Source organism: Pelmatolapia mariae, linkage group LG10_11 (genome assembly GCF_036321145.2).
Source record: "Pelmatolapia mariae isolate MD_Pm_ZW linkage group LG10_11, Pm_UMD_F_2, whole genome shotgun sequence".
NCBI classification, from domain to species: domain Eukaryota; kingdom Metazoa; phylum Chordata; class Actinopteri; order Cichliformes; family Cichlidae; genus Pelmatolapia; species Pelmatolapia mariae.
The window spans coordinates 25,788,698-25,809,373 of NC_086236.1; the positions used below are offsets into that span (position 1 = coordinate 25,788,698).

General features: G+C 40.5%; 1 protein-coding gene across 1 annotated transcript in view; it reads right to left on the minus strand.

The window, feature by feature from the left end:
- Positions 1-20,676, minus strand: part of LOC134635873 (roundabout homolog 1-like) — a 79,427-nt gene continuing 58,751 nt past the window's right edge. The window contains exons 4-30 of the mRNA XM_063485505.1: positions 18,258-18,378; positions 16,690-16,828; positions 16,452-16,579; positions 14,048-14,056; positions 13,686-13,810; positions 13,412-13,583; positions 10,222-10,427; positions 10,049-10,130; positions 9,796-9,964; positions 9,513-9,679; positions 9,291-9,412; positions 8,389-8,623; positions 8,134-8,255; positions 7,788-7,959; positions 7,260-7,457; positions 6,553-6,579; positions 5,917-5,956; positions 5,572-5,726; positions 5,063-5,422; positions 4,858-4,977; positions 4,632-4,767; positions 2,245-2,397; positions 1,707-2,152; positions 1,297-1,437; positions 982-1,203; positions 632-786; positions 1-437 (exon numbers count right to left, since the gene is read on the minus strand). Of these exons, the coding sequence (XP_063341575.1) occupies positions 423-437; positions 632-786; positions 982-1,203; positions 1,297-1,437; positions 1,707-2,152; positions 2,245-2,397; positions 4,632-4,767; positions 4,858-4,977; positions 5,063-5,422; positions 5,572-5,726; positions 5,917-5,956; positions 6,553-6,579; positions 7,260-7,457; positions 7,788-7,959; positions 8,134-8,255; positions 8,389-8,623; positions 9,291-9,412; positions 9,513-9,679; positions 9,796-9,964; positions 10,049-10,130; positions 10,222-10,427; positions 13,412-13,583; positions 13,686-13,810; positions 14,048-14,056; positions 16,452-16,579; positions 16,690-16,828; positions 18,258-18,378 (4,137 nt within the window). The 3' untranslated portion in view covers positions 1-422. The remainder of the gene's footprint in view (positions 438-631; positions 787-981; positions 1,204-1,296; positions 1,438-1,706; positions 2,153-2,244; positions 2,398-4,631; positions 4,768-4,857; positions 4,978-5,062; positions 5,423-5,571; positions 5,727-5,916; positions 5,957-6,552; positions 6,580-7,259; positions 7,458-7,787; positions 7,960-8,133; positions 8,256-8,388; positions 8,624-9,290; positions 9,413-9,512; positions 9,680-9,795; positions 9,965-10,048; positions 10,131-10,221; positions 10,428-13,411; positions 13,584-13,685; positions 13,811-14,047; positions 14,057-16,451; positions 16,580-16,689; positions 16,829-18,257; positions 18,379-20,676) is intronic.

Here is a 20,676-nt window from a genome sequence, read left to right on the forward strand (position 1 = left end):
AGTAAACAATTTACAAGATGGCAGGTAATGACTGTATATCAATTATAGCAAAGTAACAAGACAACTGACAAACAAAGATCATACTGGACCGCATCAAGCAGTCATTGTGGACAATACTTTTGTAGACACTCACAACTGCCATCAAATGTGCATTTATATTACTAGAGCCAGCCTCCAACAGGTCAGTGTCCTGGAGTCTGGTCAGCAAAAGAAAGCAAACAATAAACAGTGCATCAAATAAAAGTCTAGTGACTTAAAGATGAGAGCACTTTTTTCCTTTTTTTCCAACACTTAATGAGAAATCTGACTTTTAAAAAAACTTATATTGTGCAGTATTTTTGGAGTCTTTTCCACTTTTTTAAAGGTTGTAGTCCTTTGTCTGAAGCAACAATAGGATATTCCTGTTGAGCTCACATTGCTTCTTAGCTTTTCAGGAACTGTGGAAACAAAACAGCATTAGTCTCATTCCTCTTTTTGTTTTTCCTACACACACACATGAATATATATATATATATATATATATATACACACACACACACACACACATATATATATATATATATATATATATATATATATATATATATATGTATATACACATGCCAAATGTTAGATACACATTTTCATGTACCTCTTCCACCTGTCCCAAAGGTGCCACCTGTCCACCCTGTTTAGTCCTTGAGTCTCCAGATGATGCAAATTTGGATGAATTAGACTCATTTGGCACTGTCTGAGTTTGTCCTGATGGGAAAGAGGGACGACTGTACAGAAGAATGTCCCCAAATTCTTGAAAAAGAGAGAATCAATCAATTAAAGAGTCAGTCAATTAATTAAATAATTAATTAATTTATCACACATTCAATGGCCTAAAATCATAAGAGACAAAAAAAGATCACATAAAATAATAAAATGCAAAAAATCTCCATTATAATTTGGGTGTAAATTTAAGTTTCAAAATGAGCAACATTATCCATATAGTACCAGAGTGCTGTCGGTTTTTGCTGCTTCCTTTTCCTGCTAATGGAATCTTGTGCTTCTCCTGGCTCTCTCTTTCCTCAACTGTAGCCTCTTTGACCCTGTGAGTCCCAGTGCTGCCTCGTCTACCCCGGGCCTCCCCAGGGCCCATCCGAGGCAGCGTGGCCCCCCTCACTTTATAGTCACCATGGGACATCTGGCTGGTGAAATCCAGAGGCATACAAGTGTCTGTGGAAAGAGCAGTGCACAGAATTTTAAATATTGCAATCATTAAGAGACACAGTATGCAACAGCAAAACTTATCCGTGGGTCTTTCTTTACCATCACTGAAGATGTCTTTGGGCTGGTAACCCTGTGGAGCAGATTGGTTCTGTTTATGTCGCCTGGGCCTTTTATGTGTTATTGCAGGACTCATGTTGCTATCTGTGGACATGGGACTGCTGGGTCGCTGCTGCCGCCGCCCTAGATCATCCCATGGACATAGATAGCACAGATTAAGGTATTATGGTAAACTTACACTTATTATTGTAATTGGAAGTGAATTTGACTTTTGTTTTTGTCTCTATGATAATAATAATAATAATAATGATAATAATTGTTATGAGAAAACACCTCCACCAGCTTTTTTCTGTGAGCAATACAGCCCTACATTTTCTGCAAAAGTTGAACAGTTTGGCTATTTCAAATGTTCTTTAACAAGGTCTGAGGTTGTCAGTCATATGCTTCCTCACCTGACTCCTCTGGGTATCTGCACATGCGCAGGCCAACAATATCCCGCGATGAGGCTACTGCCTGGTTGAAATCTCCATCTGTAAAGAAGGATCCTTCTGAAGTGCTGACCACACTGGACCTGCCTGATGAGATGTTGTCCTCAGATGCTGAGCCCCAGCTGTTAACCATAGACCCTGTGACTGATCTGTCCAGATCTCCAGTGCTGGAGGCCGGGGTCTGGTCCAGTCCATGCAGCAGCTGCTTGTGTGGGGACTGGTGGTGCAGCTGGTGTTTGTGCTTCTCGTGGTTGTGGTCTTGGCTGTAATGACTTTCAGTGAGCTCTGCATCTGTTTCCTCCTCCAAATCTTCATCATTCTCTTCCTGTACATCAGTATCCACGCAGAGGGGTATTGAGCTGTAGGTATGTGTTGGGGAAAGAGGGCGAGGGTTGCTTGTGACGTGTTGACTGTAAAATGAATTTAAAAATCTGTCAAATTCTGTCATGACAATAGTTTTATTTTAATAAATGTATACACGTTGAATTTGGTCGTGGGTTACCTGAGATGTTCTGCTGGATTGTGTAGGCCATTAGTCAGGTCTCCCTGTGATGGTGTGATAGGTGGGTGATTATAAGATACTTCAGTAGAGGATGAGACTGGCCCTCTAACTGGTGGAGTTGGACAGCCTTCAGTTCTCTCTTCTGGATTAAAACTGATAAAAAAGAATAGCTGACATAATCTAATGGCTAAAGAAGTCCAACCATTTACCAAAGTCCTGACATATTAGTCACAATTCATTAGATATTAATGCAAAGCCCTCAGTGCACTATCAACACATTCCATCAAAGAAAAATACAGAACATACAGAAGTGAACTAAAAGCACAATTTAATTGCCCAATTGTGACAGATTAAATTATCCACAGCAGCAATTGGTGCCTTAAGGTCCTTGGGCAAACCAGTGGTTTGCAAAATGCATGGCAACTTTTTTTCCATTAAACATTTCATAAAGTAATTCCAGTTATATAATCCTGCTCTAATAGTAAACTGACTGTCAGACAATGCCATAAATGTGAATATTGTAATTGGTTTGGCTGTTACAATGAGACCGTGTTTTGTCCTGGGCCAGGGGGTGGGGGGTCAGTGAAGAATAACTAAAAGTAATAATATTTTTGCACAAAGAAGTGCATGTTTTCTAGCAGTTTGAAATGCACTACTTTATGTAAGGCTGTGGTCAGACGTTTATATCCACTCATCATAGCCATGAATGTCATGGTAATCTGGGGCTTTTTAATTATTTCTTTAAGGTGTTCTATGCCTATGTGTATAACATACATTTTTTTACAGTTTAAAACAAAAAAAAAAACAACAAGATTTTTTTGCACAAATTTGAATTTATTTAGGATTTTTTCTAATCTAATCCACACTGGGCCTTATCCACAAGGGACACAATTTTGAAATGTATACATTTACGCATTTATTAAACTGTGCTAAAGGTTTTAAATGTCTTTTAACTAGCCCAGGCCTACTAACTTTTTGTTAGTGATCATGATTGACTTCAACCCGTAGTTTCTCTTTGCCGTATCATAAACAATTTGTCTGACAGCACTCATTGGATTGACCAATATTCAGAACAATAGGAAAGTCAAAGGGCCTTAGTGAAGATCTAAGAAGGAGAGAACTGTTGAGTTCAAGTTGGACAGGTACCTTGGAACCATTTCTAATAAACTGCAGATTTCCAGATTATCAGTTTAAACAATTGTATGTAAGTACTAGTTATTCAATGTGTCACCACTTTGCCAAGGGTCTGGAAGAAGGTTCAAACTGTCACACTTAGATGTGAGTAAATAAGTTAGGATGTTAGGAAGAATACAGGAACCACCAAGGCTCAAGCTTGCTATGAACAGAAAACTACTGCAACACCAGCATCACTGTCCACAACTTTTAGATGGTCTGAGAAAAAACCACCTACTCCAAAATCAGCACATTTAAGCTTGGCTGAACTGTATAGCTGTGCACTTGGAAAAGCCATATACCTTGTGGAGAAATGTTTTATAGTCAGATGAGACATAGATTGAGTTATTTGGCCACAATGACAAGAGTTATGTTTGGAGAAATAAAGGTGAGGCTTTCAAACCTAAGACCACTGTACTAACTGCACAGCATGGTGGTGGTGATGTCATGCGCAAGGGCTGTTTTGAACCCAGTGGTAGTGGTACATTGCACGAAGTGAATGGAATAATGACGAAAGAGGACTACCTCTATATTTTTCAGCTTTACCTCAACTCAACAGATAGATGACTTGAACTTGGGCAAAGTTGGGTGTTCCAACACGACGATGATCCCAAATACACTTTAAAACTGGTTTTGGAGTGGATAAAGTAGGTTATAATTAAGCTTCTGGAATGGTTTTTTCAAAGCCCCAACCTCGACTATGCTTAAAAGCTGGGCCTGATCAGGAAACCTATCAATTTAAATGAACTCTACCAATTCTTTGAAAGAGAATGGTCAAAATGAGTGGTCAAATATCCACCTAGAATGATGCAAAAAGCTTGTTGGTGGCTATCAAAAGCATCTGGCTGAGGGCAAATTGCTAAGGGACATTTAACCAAATATTAATTTGGATGTATGTATATATCTGACCCTGTAAATATACTATTGTCCTTTTGTGGATTACAGAAAAACCCAAAATGAATTAAAATTTGTAAAGCTAATTCTTGTTTTCTTTAATCGTTAAAGATGTATGATGTACAACCCTTCCACCTTGGAAAAAGAACAGTTAAAAGAAAGATGTTGTTAGAATCCCAAAATTACCATCGCATTCATGCCCATGATGAGTCTATGTAAACTTCTAATTGCTTCTATATTGCTTTTGGCAACTGAAGGGGATATGCTAATCTGTCTATCAGCATGTGCTGTGTAGAAATACAACTATCTTTTCCTCCTACCTTCTTTCCATGGGAAGGCTGTATTCATCACAGTCCCAGGCATTAACATGAGGAGGAGATAGGGCTTCTCCCCAGCTTACTGCATTATGTTTTGGGATCTTTGGGACCCGTACTCCCTTCTTTTGATTTTGACTCCCTGAGAAATGAAAAATAAACATCAAGATAAACAAAGTCCTGCAGTTTGCCTCATTAATATTAAACAGTACAGACTAGTTGTTGGCCTCACCTGAGGTGCTGTTGCTGCCTCTGTCTGAACTGTGGTGTGAGCCACCTGTGCTGTGATCTCGGGTCTGGTTGTAGGGGATAGCTTTAGGATGAATCATTCCTTCTACTCCTTGCAAATGATCTGAAGACAAAAAAATGTACCTATATTTCTTTCTTTTTTTAAAAAATAAAAATAGTGTAAAACATATCAAGGTGGTCTTCCCTACCATTACTTTTTTGTTCAGTCAAGTTGTATTGCATCTGTGCTGCCATCTCCTTTGGTATTGGAGGCAAATTGGGGGGCTGTTTCCAGCAGGGTATATCCAGAGGCTCTGCTATTGAGCCGCCAGAGGCTGCCTTATTCTTAATGCTGGCCTGAATGAGCTGCGTGGTGGCATATGGAATAGGCTCATATGTGGCTGCTGAATCCCCTCCTGGACTTGCATAGCACAAGTTGGAGTTGTTGAATGTTTTAATCTCATTGAGTTTGTTGGAGAGATTCACATCACTGTATATGGCTGTCTCAGACCCAAGCTGTCCCTCCTGTTTGTTTTCTGGGTGGTTTCCATAGTTGGCTATGCAGTCGGCTGAGTACGTGAAACAAAGCAGCACATGAGCATGCAAAAACACAAATTTTAGCACAGCTACAAGGTGTATGATTTTTATTACTTGAGCAATATGTATCTAAGCTTCTAACAGAGCTAAATTAAGTCTGAGTTTGTGAGACTGCACTCACCTGGTCGGCTGTATGTTGTCATGTTACTGTCACTAGTGCCATTGCCATTATTGCAGCAGTTGATGCTACAGTCCTTATGATTGGCACATGCATTTGGCCAACTGTCTGGCAGCCACAGCTGGTTTAGGGGTTCACCCATGCTGAGAAGGCCAGGTCTGCAACAAGGAGGATCACAGAGATGTCAATCACAACCTGCCACCTTTATAAATGAGTAATGAGTGAGCATGGACTGGGTGCCTTACAGCACATTTAAAGCAAGAAGACACCTCCCCCTAGTGGTTCCACTGTCCAAGTGCATTTCTTTTATTAATTTTTATTCAACACAAAGGGACAAAAATACCTCACCTGCCAGCACTGCATGCTGATTCTCCTCTTTGATATGCAACTGCAAAGAGAAAGAGGAAAACATTCAGCCTTGATGAGCTGTCAAAAAGATGAAGCGCTAAAGGCAGAAAAAAACATGAAAGAAGTCTAAGCAAAAAAAGAAAAAGAAAAATTAAAGCAAAAAGTCTACATGCTTCTATCCATGGGGTGTATAGTTTGTGTCTGGTTTCTGTGTCTGTTAAACTGTCTGGTTTAATTTGCATGAAGACAACACAAATAATTGTCTGTTCCTTTACACATCTCAGCACAACACAACTTCACAACGGATTTAGTAACACTTGTTCACAGTTTCTCCAGCAGTAAAATGTTATATAAAAGATATTAATCTTGTATGAGAGATTCCATATTTTAAAAATTTTAAACAAATTAACTTAACCTAAGCCAATGCACTTGGTCCAATGGGACAAGTACATTGTTGCAATGTGTCCATACGACATATATTTCTCTCCATTGTTCTATGAAACAAATGTCAAACTGTTTCCAATTTTAAATTGCAATTAAGTACAGATGGTTGGGATGTTTATATGAATAAACATATCCAATCATTTGCCACATAAAATCTAACATGTATTAGCAGCTAAAGAACATAGTACATACCTGTAGGTGTAAAGGTGAATGAGGGAACTGAAGGAACAAACGACAAGAAAAATCAGTTTTACTCTTTTGTAACTTAGTTGCTTTAGTATCTAAATTATTAGATACTACCATAGTACATTATAACATTGCAGACCTTTGTATGCAACCTCTGCTGTGTGATGGGCATCTCCTTATGTAAAAGTTTAAGGTGTACAAGTATTTTAATAACCACATGCCACCTGTGTTAGTGCTGCCTCTGACACAAGTGCCCAGAAGAAGGTTAATAAGGGTGACAGGCAACCCAGGAGACAGGGAAGAAATAACAGCAATATTGTAGCACACATGGTAATGGCAGTTTGACAGGCCAGTGGCTCCAAGAACTGTGCTATGTTGAGGAAATGGCACTCTACAAATAAGCAATTAAAGGTCAGCCTTTGAATGTCTGCATAGCTGCAAATGCAAATTTGTTTCTGAAGTCTTTGTGTCAAAGAAAGATTAGACCGGACTGTTTTTCACCATTTGATGTGATCTGCTTATCAGCCACAGAAAATATTCCTTAATATCACTGAAATGACAATTGATGATCAGTGTGGTGGTAACATGTCATGGCTTGATCCCTTCTACAGTCCTAACAGTCATCAAATGTAGGCACATTTGGCCCATATAGATGTGAAATTTATATTTACATCTACTACTGTACAGTAAGGACATAGGGAAAAGGCACACACCCTTGCGGATGCCAGTGTATGTGCTGCTGAGGCCGCTTCTTTTCTTGCGGTGACGGTACAGCCACACGCTGAAAATCATGAGAACCAACCAGCAGGTGGCACCAATGCCAGCGATAAATGCGGGCTGCTTTACCACATCTGAGATCTGAGACAATGTGTCTCTTTCCTCGCTGATATCCATCATCTGGCCTGCAGAGTCTGAGCAGTAAAAACAAAAGGAGAAGGTTCAAACATATATTGCCACACATACATATGTACAGAAAATGCAGAAAGTATAACTGAACCCTTCAGTATGTTAAAAAAATTGTTAATGGGCCCAAAGAGAGAAAGGCATTGCTTGAACATAAAAAATGTGAATCTAACCATGAGCAAATTAAGAACAGCATTACGCTCCATTCAGATTTTTCACTGAACGCACAAAGGAGGCTCTGATCAACTGCATTTGGAGGTTTTCTCTAAAACATTCTGTTGCTGTGCTCAGACCTGTGGCTTTCTAATTTTAACACTGCATTTTGGCAGAACATTTACCTAACTGAAAGAAAGCAACGTCACTCTGTACTCCAGGTCCAGCACCATTGCTAGCTGCAACCACCACACTGTAGCGAATCCCCGGTGCCAGACTGGAAATGAGCACGGAGAAGGTGGAGCCATCCACTGACTGGTTTACATGGTAGCGACTCTCATTACCCAGGCACCAGATCTGTCGAGAAGAAGGTGAGATGAAGATGAGAGGGCAGTGATTGCCCGAGGGACACACTGAGCACCTTCAGTCTTACAGAGATACAATTTGCATTTTAGGTGCAATACACAGACTCAGAAGGACAAGTACAGGAGTGAGTGAGTGATAGCTGTCTTTTTTTTTTTTTTAAATAACCTTGTATTCCTGAATGAGTCCAGCCTCTTCTGCATTTGGAGGAGGTTTCCAGGAAACGAGAATGGCAGTGCCATTGGCCTCAGTCTTTGTGACTGTCACTCCCTGGGGTGCTCTACTTGGGGCTAAGACAAAGAAGCACACAGTTAATAATGGAGACATTAACAGAGTTGCTGATATTGTATGATGATCATGTACAATGATATTTAAAATCACTATCTCTTTGGTATTTATAGATAGTCTAAGACAAAACTTCACCTTCTTCCAGTGTCCTGACCACCTTCACCTCACTGTCAGTTCCCTGGAACTCGTCAAAGAAGGGACGCACTTTGAACTCGTAGATGGATCCCTTCTTCAGCTGACTGATCACCACCCCGTCCTCAAGTGGGGCACGTAACTCCTGGACAATCCACTGCCCGTCTGGTTGGCCATGCTCAGCAGACGCCCTGTAGAGAACCTTGTAACCCTGGATGTACGGGGACTGCTGCTCAACCTAACAGAGATAAAAATACGTTAAGATATCAGACCACATGACAATGAGACTCTTTTTGAACACCGGAAACTAAACAAATTCAATTCAAAGGCTCACAATAATATTCGCATGTGAGTTAAACATCTACCAGTTTTAACAGATCTGTTAAAACTCAGTTAATTCAATGTTCCTTTAGGGTGATGCATTTTATCATTTTCTCATCTGTGAATTCTCACTGTAAATCTCAACATGAAGTCATTTATGGTTTCCATTCAGTAAGGTTCTGGTTAAAATTAAGCCAGCATAGGACTCAGCACTTTCCATTTGAACCACAGTATTACGAAATGGGATGCTTTTAAAGATTTTTGTGGAGGCATCCACACAGAAAAATGCATCAGACATTCTTATGTGCTTGGAACAAATTGGCAATGTAGCAGACCAATAAATTTGCATCTCCATGCTGTGCTTTATTCTCTGCTAATAAATGCTGGGAAACTGGGCAGTCTAGATTCTCAGTCAAGAATCCCTAAAATAAAAGGTTTGCCAGCACCAATAATCTTTATTTTAAAATCCTGACCCCTTGGTTTTCATATCATTTGTTAAATCTGTCCACATGTTTAAAAAACAACAACAAGGCAATTATTTTTTCCTGTAGTTACATTAACTTCAAGCCAGTCGCGTCGCTTACCGTCCACTGCACTCTGACTGCGGAAGACGAAAGGACAGTTGGCGTGCGCAGGTGGATAACAACATCTGCCAGTTCTCTCTGGATGTGACGATGATCCACTCCCTGCATAGTGGCAGTGCTGTCTGTGTGTACCAAAGGAAGGACAGAAGCATAAAATTTCAGTGTGTTTGTGGCTAAGCTGGCATTTAAAAGCTTATAAACTAATGGAAAATCCAGACTGACCCTGTGTTCTGATGGAGTCAGAGATTGGACTGGGGTCACTCAGGCCATAAGAATTCACTGCTCTGACCATAAAGAGGTATACAGTTCCAGGCTTCAGGTTTCTCAGGACAAAGGTCTGCGCCTTCACATGCTCTGCCAGGGTCACCCATCTGCTGCCTAATGTGTAACTGCAGAGAGTGGCCAAAAATGACAGCACACAAACACAGGGAATATTTTGTCAAGCTTAATCCATGTTAAACAGAATGACTTCATTAAAACACGTTTGACCCTGCAAATCTCTAACCTGAATGCCTCAATCAGGTAAGAGGTGGGTGGTGCAGCACCACTGGGGCCAGATTTCCATGATAGAGTGACAGAGGTACGGCTGATGTCAGTCACCTCAGGTTTAGATGGAACACTGGGAATCAGGCTAGGGTCTGAGGGATGACCAGACTGGACAACAACTCCAAACTCTGCCAGTGAGACAGCAAAAAAATCATGCAAAAGTTAACCCAGCAGGACTTTGGCAAAAATTTCTGTATATCCGAATAGCCTACCTTCAACTTGCAAGTACGCTGTCCGAGAAGCCTCTCCATTGGAATTAGAAGCAACGCAGGTGTAGAAACCTGTATCTCCCAGCTAAGGATAGAAGATACAGAGGAGGCAGACATTGACAGGTGGCCTTGGCTCAGTGCGGGTTCTTAGTAAGTGCTGTATTCCTATCTACTACCTTAGCATAGTGAATCTTCAGCAATCCTGTTTCTGTTAGCGACATACGGGAGTCCACAGGAGACACCACCACACCATCTTTCTTCCAGTGAACGGCAGGCGTTGGAGTGCCAACACTTTGGCAACCCAGGGTTACTGTGCTGTCTACAGAAACAGTCTGATTGACCGGACCCTGTCTAATGACAGGAGGAGGGTGGTCTGACCCAGCTAGGAAAACAAAATGGAAAAGTGAATGACTTAACCACAAAATGACATGTATTAATTATAGACATGTCTCATTGGAAATACACAGTGCAGTCAGAGTCAAAACAGCATGTGATGTAAAAGCTTTTGAAAAAACAGATGTAAGACAGTTTAAAAAAAAAAAAGAATGGCAATAAAATACAACAAAATAAATACATACAAATATTTTGCTTGCAACTTGTGAGAATAAATAAACGCATGCAAATAATTTGGTGAAAAAAATGTCTAGGAATTTGTTTAAAGAATTAAATTGCTATATTTAATGCATGTTTAGTTTCACTGTTTTTTATAACACATCAATTATGTGAACAGTGTCTTGATAGTAAATTATAAATATATACATATATATGGGCAGTGGCTGGGGGACAAGTGAGATCTTAGCTGACATTTTCCCCCCTCCAACCCTTTTCTGCATTTTCCTCTCTACAACAGTGTTATTGCCAGTGGTATATTACAGAATTTGAGATTAGGAATTCATTTTCATAAAATGTTAAAGTTATAAAGAGAGAGAGAAAAATAAAAATAAGAACTGAGAATAGTTGAGAAAATGAAGGCCTGGGAAAAAAACAAAAACAAAAGACAGATAAGATGTGGAAGATATTGAGAGGTAAATTGGTAAAGAGGGAGAACAATAAGCTTAGGTGGCTGCGCAGGCAGTGGAGGAAAAAGAAATCAACTTTTCCCCTCCAGCGGAGAGCAACTAATCGTTCATTGGGTTGTAGGTACTGCTGGAGCCGGATCCAATCATGTTGGCAAAGCCCAACTAATAACAGTCTAACTTAGATAACAGACTCTCTCGCTCTCTTACATTTAAAAAAAACCCTGGATGGGGGCAGGGGCTCTAGATAAAAAAATAAAAAAAAAACTCCAAAAAAGGTGATGGAAGCGTGCCTTGAAAACTGCCAGAGGTAATGTGAACCAGTTATTACCATACAAATGCACTACTCTAAATGGGGATGAGAGGCGTGTGGTAGGATGGATAGAATTTAGGGGAGGGGAGAGTGGAGAGAAAAAAATGTGCAAGTGAGAGTGTAGAGCTGTGCAGACTGCTGGAAAAATGCTAAAAACACCCATGAACAGCCCACCTCCTTTTTACTGAATAGACTCTCACTTTCATACTAAGGTGGCTGCAGGACACATTATCAGTATGGGCAGAATACTGTCGACGACAACTGACAGAGCTGCACTGATCAACTCAATGTGTAGATGCATTACCAGTCTGTTCAAAACTGAAGCAATTATTTTCTTTAATGTATTTACGTACATAGAACTCACACAGACGTACGAGTAGTTATTCATCACCACACAGGTGCACAATTACTTGTGTCTGCAATTACTTTTGTAGGCCTCCGAGCACATTCAAATTGCTTTTTAAGGCAATCAGCATAGTTATTTCATCATGTACAGTTTGGATGAGAGACCCTCAGACCAATTTCTATAAAAACCTCATATACTGAACTCTAGATCTAGAGTACAATAAATCAGTCTGTGCTGTGTTGTGTTAAGGCAAACTAATGATTAATGATGATCAGTGCAGCCATCTTTATTTAGACTATTTACTGCACAATTGCAGGTTAGGAAATGTTTCTTTAAGAGAAGATTTATATAGTATTGTGCAAAAGTCTTGAGTCAAAACACATTTCTTTATATGTTGCTGGGAAAACCGGAAACACATGAAGCAATTTATTGAAACTTGCAAACATACATGGAACAAACAGAGTTCGTACAATTCTAATGAGCTAAAATATTTGGCATGAGTACCTTTAGTCTTTAACACAGCCTGAACTCTCTTAGGCAAGCTTTCTTGTAATGTCTTTAAGTAGAGTCTTTACCTTACAATTTAATATATCTTACGATGACTGTTTGGATCTATGAGCTCTTTTTCCTTGGATGAGAAAAAGCTCTTATTTGGATACTGCCTGCCTTTTGTTTTGTTTATTGCCAAGACAATCCCAAGTTCTTCTATCCAGGTATGCTTTTGTTGCATTGGCAGTGTGGTATCATTGTCTTGCTGAAAAATGAAGCTGCTGCCAATCAGACACTGTCCAGATGGTTTTGCATGGTGGATCAAAATCTGATGGCACATATTCTGCATAAGTACATCCATTTTGACAAGATACTTAAACCACGACAGAGCCTCCACCATGTTTTACAGATGGCTGTAAGCACTTCCTGTTGTACTTCTCCTGAGCACCTCCGTCAAATTTGGATTCATCATTGCATCTGTTGCCTCTGATTTTTAGTATGGTTCTCGTATAATTTGTCATATCTCAGCCTCTTCTCCCTGTTTCCTTTCCTTAAGAACGGCTTGTTGACAGCCACCATTCCAATGAGATCATTTCTGGTGAGGCTTCATCCAAAAGTAGACATTTGTGAAAGGACCTGACTTACAGATACTGTTGCTTGAGTTAACAACAAATAAATAAAAATAAACAAATAAGTGTTAAATAAGTGTTAATCTGAAAATATAAAACTACTGTGGAAAAGCAACCAACGTCAAAAAAACCCCCCAAAAAAACCCCCCAAAAAACTACTGCTACTACAACTACTGCAGAGGTACTCCTCAAAACCACTTTAAAAAATTACAAGAAATTCTGGCCCCTTGGAAGTAAATATAAAGAACTGAGGACTGGCTCAAAACTTTTGCACAGCGCTGTAAGTACAGACACTCTTTATAGACAGTCACCGCAGAAACCAACTATTCTGAGCCCAACATGTGAACAATATCTCATAAAATCCCTCTCCTGACTGAAGCCAAGGCAAACCACCACACCCATATTACTGCCGTCTGTAGCCAAAACAAAACTGTAGTTTAATTTACCTGCTCAACAAAACAAGACTGCTGCCACAAAGCAGTCCACTTAGCCAAAAGACAAAAGAATGAAGCTGCAAAAGAGCTACATAAAAGTCCCCTCCTCTGCCCTCCATCACCACTTCCTTTTACTCACAGTCTGTAACCTCCAGCAGCGCTTTGGTAATAACGCTGCCAGCGATGTTAAGAGCCTGGCAGCTATAAAAGCCGCCATCAGTACGTTGAACATTGGTAATGGTCAAACTGCCCATCTGGGAGACGGACAGCCGGCTAAAGGGCTGCGGTGGCTGGTAGGAGAAGAGAAGACTCTAAAGGGGAGATGAAGATCACAGTTAGTAAGCCATTCATTATCTTTATTTACACTGTGCAGTGATTTAGTAGTGTGATGACAGACTAAGGGTCAGTCTCACCTCACTGCCCTCCCTCTGCCAGAAAATAGCAGGCTGCGGGTTGCCAGTAGCCTCACATTGGAAGGTGACCGTCCTGCCCACTGCCACCACCTGGTTCCTGGGACGAATGGCAAAAGCCGGGGGCACTGCAGAAGAAGAGAGGTCCTAATTACCTGTCAGCATTACACATTTTTATCATTCTCAGCATTATAACATTAGTGTGTGTGTGAGAAAAGCTTTACATATTTTATTCATTTACCCACACATAACATGAATTACATACTGTAGTGGTGAATGGAATTACAGTGAAGATAGGACAGTGACAGGGACTCATGAGTTCTTGTTGCTGTCTGATGGTGGATGAGGGATGGACGACAACTTACCAGTATTGACTACAAGGAAAAAAGACACAAAAAAAGCAGTGCAATGAATAATCAGGGTGAATACACACACAATCGCAATGATGCAGGGACAGTTTTAAAAGATTTTTTTTTCTACAGTTCATTGAAGGGTTATGAAACTGTAGGCACCTGATCACCTGATGTGCAAGACTTCCAAAATAAACTGTCAAAGAGGTGCTTTGTTATTATTCTGCTTCACCTTGTGGTTGTTCTCTATCTCTTTCCCTGTCTCTCTCTGTCTCTCTGTGGCTGGTTTGTTTATTTCTTTGGCTGTTCATGAGCTTGCAATCATTTAGTTTCTCTGTAGTTCACATCAGGTGTCCAAAGTTACACTTTCTCCCTGTTGGTGCGCCATAAGAGACGACCTGCTTTACTTTAGGAAATGCTCTGTCTGCTTTATGTGATGGTGCTGTGTGGGTAGAGCGTGCAGACAGAAGAACAGCCTTGCTTGCTGTGATTTCACCAGACTGTAATACAAGCTATTTTCACACTGCAAAATAATGCAATAGTGGACATCACATGGACACATGGTAGGTTGAGGTCTATTTAATGTCTGATTGGACTGTTTCTGACATTTGCGCTAATATGCGGAAAGATTGTAGTGCGTGTGTGAAAGCTAGTTGTTTAATTTCTTTTACTGATTTCATTGTTGGTCACTTTAAATGAAAAGATCTTAGGAACTCATTGGCCCCTTCGGTACCCTGCACTGTGCACACTAGGCCAATTCAATAATCCTTCCAGTTATTCTTCATCATTGTGGTTAGTAGCATTTCAAAACTATTATTTCTCTTCTATTTTTATGAAGTGTGATGTATGATGTATTGACCATTTTTTAAAATATGATTAGTGTTCTCAAAGGGATCTCAAGTGACACAGGTTACCCCCCACAATGTCTCGTTAAAGAAATGGAAGAAAAGCACAGATGTTAAAGAGTAAAGCAGGCTGTCTATCCCCAGTTATGTGCAGCAGACTTATTGGCTGTGACGTGTGAAAAACACATGTAATTGCCAGTCTGAGTCAGAGCCAGCCAGCCTAGAGGCATAGTTTAACAGAAGTACAATTGGTTAATGAGGACATAAAACTCATAAAGGGTGAGATGCGGATGAAGCATTGTGTCTGGATAGAGGGGAAAAGTAGGAGCTACTGGGACCTTGGCTGTAAAATTTCCACACTAACAAACATGCATTTGTAGATCGGAAAAACTGGAAATCTTAAGATGTCAAAGCTAGATTTATAGTGCAATGAATTGCTTGCTAACCAGCTGCTTTTGGAACTACAGTGCTACACTGCTGTGGAGACTGTGGTAAAGCGTGGCTTAAGCACCCTCTCTATAAATAGCCATATCTATCCACATCTCTAGAGTAGAGAGAGAGAGAGAGAAAAGTAGAGAGAGGTAATACAGGCAGAATAAATACATATTAATTTAGTAATTCCAGAACAATGTCATACTTGGAACTTGTGCAAAATTATTATGACTAAGCTCCTTGGCTTACTACAACTGTTTATAATGGCAATTGTTTAATATCAACCAAATGTTCTAGGTCAGTAAAAATGATTCTGTGGTTAGGGTTGTGACTATGATTTGAGCCATACAGAGGTTAGGCTTTTTTGTTCTTCTTCTTTTTTAATATGAAACATGCAGTCACTAAAATAACTATCTGTTTAATCTAGTAATACAACATCAAATGCTGTATTCCCGGTCTTTTCCATTGTCTGCCAAATTTAGCTATGCCCCCCCGATGCTCATTTTCTCAGGTTTTTGGAGAAGGAGGAAGACAATGTAATTGGAACCATGTCAGTCCCCAGCATGTAACCAGCTCATCTTTAATTAAGTCCTACTGTCTTTGCAGTATATGTCACCAACTGCTTCTCTGTATGTGTGTATTTATGCGTACTGGTTTGCATGTGCAACCATGAGAGATATCTCACTGCCTATTTCCTGTCGTTGATTTAAGAACTTAAGGGTGTCATTGTGGCATTACAGCTTAGACCAAATTAACTTAGCTCCTGTAGTCACGAACATTTCCTTCTGATGCTCATTTTAGTTTGCACAAACAAACTTTTATTATGTCTTCTTAGCTGTTGTTATATGACCCTCAGGCCTTAAGACAAACGCACCCTAGAAACAATTATTCGGTACAAGAAGGCACAATGATGAAAGCGTGGTCATGCTGAACGCCCAGGCTGTGTAAAAGTCATTTCTTGGTAAATTTGTGACACTATGACACAGGATTAGGTCTCCTGTTAGGAACAACTCTTAGGCAAACACTTCTCATCCATTAAAATGAAACCTGAGGCCTTAAAAAAAAAAAAGTGGACTGCATATACATGAGAAGAAGGTGCTTTGATTGTGGCGCATTAAGTGTGAAGGCTGGGTTGTACTGACCATGTACAGTGAGCGTGGCAGACGCTTCAGACTTCCCAACCATGTTCTCCACCACACATGTATAAGAGCCTTCGTCTGCAGAGGTCACTTGGCGAACAATCAAGGTATGGTCCTCTAGGATTTCAAATCTGCTGGCAGGACAGACATGCACACACACACGCCCCAGAGATGAAAGAACAAGTGGAAACACCATGTTTGCATGGTCAGTTACTGAATGTAGAGGGTTTTTGTGTGTTACCTGCCCTTAGGCAGGTCAGAATCATCTCTCCTCCAGCGGACAGTGGGAACAGGGTCTCCTTGGACAACACAGCTGAACTCCACACTCTCCTCTGCCAGCACCACTACACTGCTGGGCCGCTTCACAAAGGTCGGACGCTCTATAGGGCAGCACAGTAGTAAGAGGGACAAACATCATTACAGGATGAAATTCATCGTGTTTGTGCGTGCCACCTACAGTGGGCTCAGAAGGTATGAGACTGTATTGAAAAGCTGACAAAAATGGAAAGAAGTCTTGTATCATATCAAATCCTTTGAAGCAGGGCTCAGACGGCACTCAGACTGATTTAATCTACTCATCAAAGGCTCACCCAAGTAAATCAACTTGCTGCAATTGTTCACCTATTATACAGTGGCTGAGAGTTTATTACTGAGTACCCTGTGTGGGAAACAGCGTGTTCCAACAGCTGAAGCGTCAGAAGTCAGATTGTTATTCTATTCTCCTCTGCATCATATCATGGCTGGACTGAGGACTATGCACACCAACAGAACATCAATACATCAAGTTTTGCAAAAGTTAAAAATTGGAAAGCAACTTGTCTGAGATACAGAAAGCAGGACTACAACCAGCAAAAGTTCTGTGAAATGTTCTGGTTCATGGCAGTCACAGAGAATGAGTAGCTGTCTACAAAACACTTTTGGGGAAAAGATCAAATGCTTGTGCAGTGCAATTCACATTACAGCAGAATAATGGGATCTAATGCATGTTATGGCTTCTCAAGGCCTATTGTAGTAGAAGACCATGAAATGCTGTCTGTCTTGAACTTTCTTCCGAAGTCATCTGATTTTAATCCCTCTGAACAAGCTGAAAAAGTCCTTCATATTAATGACTTTTTCAAATCATTTGAGGTACATTTGAGTTTTGAACAAACTTTTATAATCAGTATGTTATTTTTCAGTGGTTCAACTTTTCACCCAAAAAAGTATAAATAATTATTTGCTGGGATGAAATAAATACAATAAAATCAGGTTTGACATGACTGTGAAACATAAAGAAATTCTATAGATAATCATATATTTATCTCCATAAGCCATTTATTTTGTACAGCCCGGAAAACAGCATATGTTAATATGCTTCCGCATTCAGCAGGATTTTCCACATTTATTTGACAGGCTCTTTGAGCCACTACCTTGTATATTTGCAACCTGAACCAAGGCCATCTAACGATGCGGTACAGATAAGAGCTCTATTCTAATGGTGTTGGGAAAATAAGTGGGGGATTGAGAATAGAGGCTAGAAGCAGGAGGCGGCACTAGAAGAAGCACAGTACCATAGGGAGCTCTTATACTGAAAGGTTATAACATTAGATGTAGCACTGTTAGATGTTCAGTGCATGTTCAGCGGGGAAATTTGCTAAAGCTGGTAGACTGGGTGGTAGAGCTGCATAATCAAAATAATTAATGGGTTATTATACCCCAGTGAAAAAAGCATTATACAGTGGACTGGCAAGGCACTGAGAACTGGAAGTACTTAGACTAAGTGAAGTACTGCAACATTGTGAAATGCAATCAAAAAGCTGCATATTTTACCAAGCACCGTGAGTTCGGCAATCTCACTCTCCCTCTCTCCCACCATGTTGGTTCCAACGCAGATGTATTTCCCTGCATCACTCTTCCTAGTGTTGGTGATCATTAGTTTGCCACTCCGAATCTAAAAGACAACAGAAAAAAAAATCAATATTTGCACAGCTGTATTTGTGGAGGATCTAGCCATCTGTATGTGTACCGTGTTTGTGAATTACTAACAGAGTATCACATCCATAAAGCGTGTAATAATCTGGCTGCTATTTGTGTATTCTGTGATAAAATATGCCTCAGCTCACGTTTTCTTTTTGACATGTTTACTTGAAAGTATGATGCCGTCTTTTGCATCGTCACATCTTTCACTGTCCTTCGTTTAAAAAGAAGTGCATGGTGTTGTGTAAGCCTGTGCGCATCGATCTGGCTCTCTATTGCTTAGGAATAGAATTTTCACTGCCTTTCAATCTGCACAGAAGGTCACCCATTATGAAATTACATAATTCATATCTAGCACTACATGAGAACCCTGGGAACAAAGGGACTGCCTCTTTGTAGAGACGCTCCTTAGATGTTCTGTCAGCCTACTTTGCCTTTCCCAAACTTTTCTCTAAGCATATCGGCAAACACACACACACACACACACACACACACATACACACACACACACACACACACACACACACACACACACACACACACACACACACACACACAGGCACACCCACACATACAACAAAAAGATGGCAGATATATTCCATTCATGTTTATTTTTTTGGCATTTCTTCTTTATTTGGTAGATGTAGTTGAGATAGACAGCAGAGGCATGAAAGAGAAAGAAGGAATGACATGCAGCAAAGAGCCCACCCTACATTCAAACCCAAGGCTCTGCACAAAAGGACTCAGGCTCAATGAGAAATCCGCGATCTACCAGGTAAGCTACTGGGGTGGCCCACTGCTTTCAGCCTTTTCTGTCCACCACACGCCTCCACACACCATGTCTTTGAGGTACTTTGAATGTGAGATCCTCTACTGATAGTATGCAGCAGCTTGGTGTTAGAGGTGACAGCAGAGCAGTAGTGAGTAGATGAGAAACTGGAGAAGGGAAACATGCTGACCTCCAAACAAACACAAAGCCATTCTCTGCAACCAGACATGTGAAACCAGGCATCAACTTCAATTAAACTCTCAGCCCAGTTATTATGCTCTTAGATTGCTTCTTCCCTGCTCACACTGGGCCATGGAATCAAACTATTCATGCATTCTTGCTAGGGACATGACACACACTACAGCGCTGCCATTTCTTAACAGAGTTCAGAGGTCAAGGCTGCCTACAGAGCTGCGTCCATTGAGTAATTCAGCAACATGCCAGACAGCACCTGGCTCCGTAGGAACTCTCAACTCTCCAGCTTACAGATGGAATACATCATTAAATCGCTGCTGCAGGGATAAAACCAGCAGCCTTTCATTTATTAGTCAGCCTCCTCCAGGCTAACCTTCCACCACAAACGGCTGACACTGTCCACCAAATAAATAAAAAAATAAAAAGACCAAGAGTGGCCTAAGAGTGGATACCATTTCAAATCTGTTGTAAATCATGCGGTTTTAAGAGGAAGACTTAATAAATTGCGGGGTGACTTGTGGTTGTGTGTACTTGAGATGCACATTGCCAACCACTGGTAATCACAGGGGGCACGTGGGGGAATTTGGGAACTAGTATTGCAGATTCAGCCATTCCTGTCAGTATTCACTGGATTAGGGTTGGATGTTTGGAGTTACATTATAGCCACTAAAATAAAACGTTCTGTATTTCACTAAAAACATAATGCAATGCGGGTGTTTAAGCTGCTGTGAATGATTCATGAATAACCCATCCATCCACTCATTTTCTTAACTGCTTATCCAATTCAGGGTTGCAGAGGGACTGGATGACACAGACAGATATACCACAGGCTCTTTTTCAAACTAGTGCAATGTCAGTTAAAAGATTTCTTATTTGGTCTCATTTCTTTTCTACATTTCAAAGAGTTTACTGACTTTGGCTCATTGAGATTACCTATTTAAATCCTGGAGAAAGGGTTTTGCGAGTTACCCCTTGCTGCAAGTCTTTCTCGAGGATTGCAAAGATGATCTAACCATTGCCACTGCCTAATGTTATACTTATGCTCTGCAACTTTTTTTTTTCTGTTTACTGCACTTGTAACTTTAGCAGCTGATTAAAGAGTAGACTGAGAGCTTTTTTATTTCCTCGACTGACCGCTCCTCATTTTTAGCAAAAATTCCACTGCAAAGAAATGAAAATGTGGTTTGTCAGTCCTCCATCTCGGACACTGAAACCTCAGCTTTTCTTCCTCTTGTGCCTCGGTGTCTTCTATTTCCTTTTTACATAGTCTTAGATACCCTGAGGGAAAACACATTAGCTGCCTTAGTG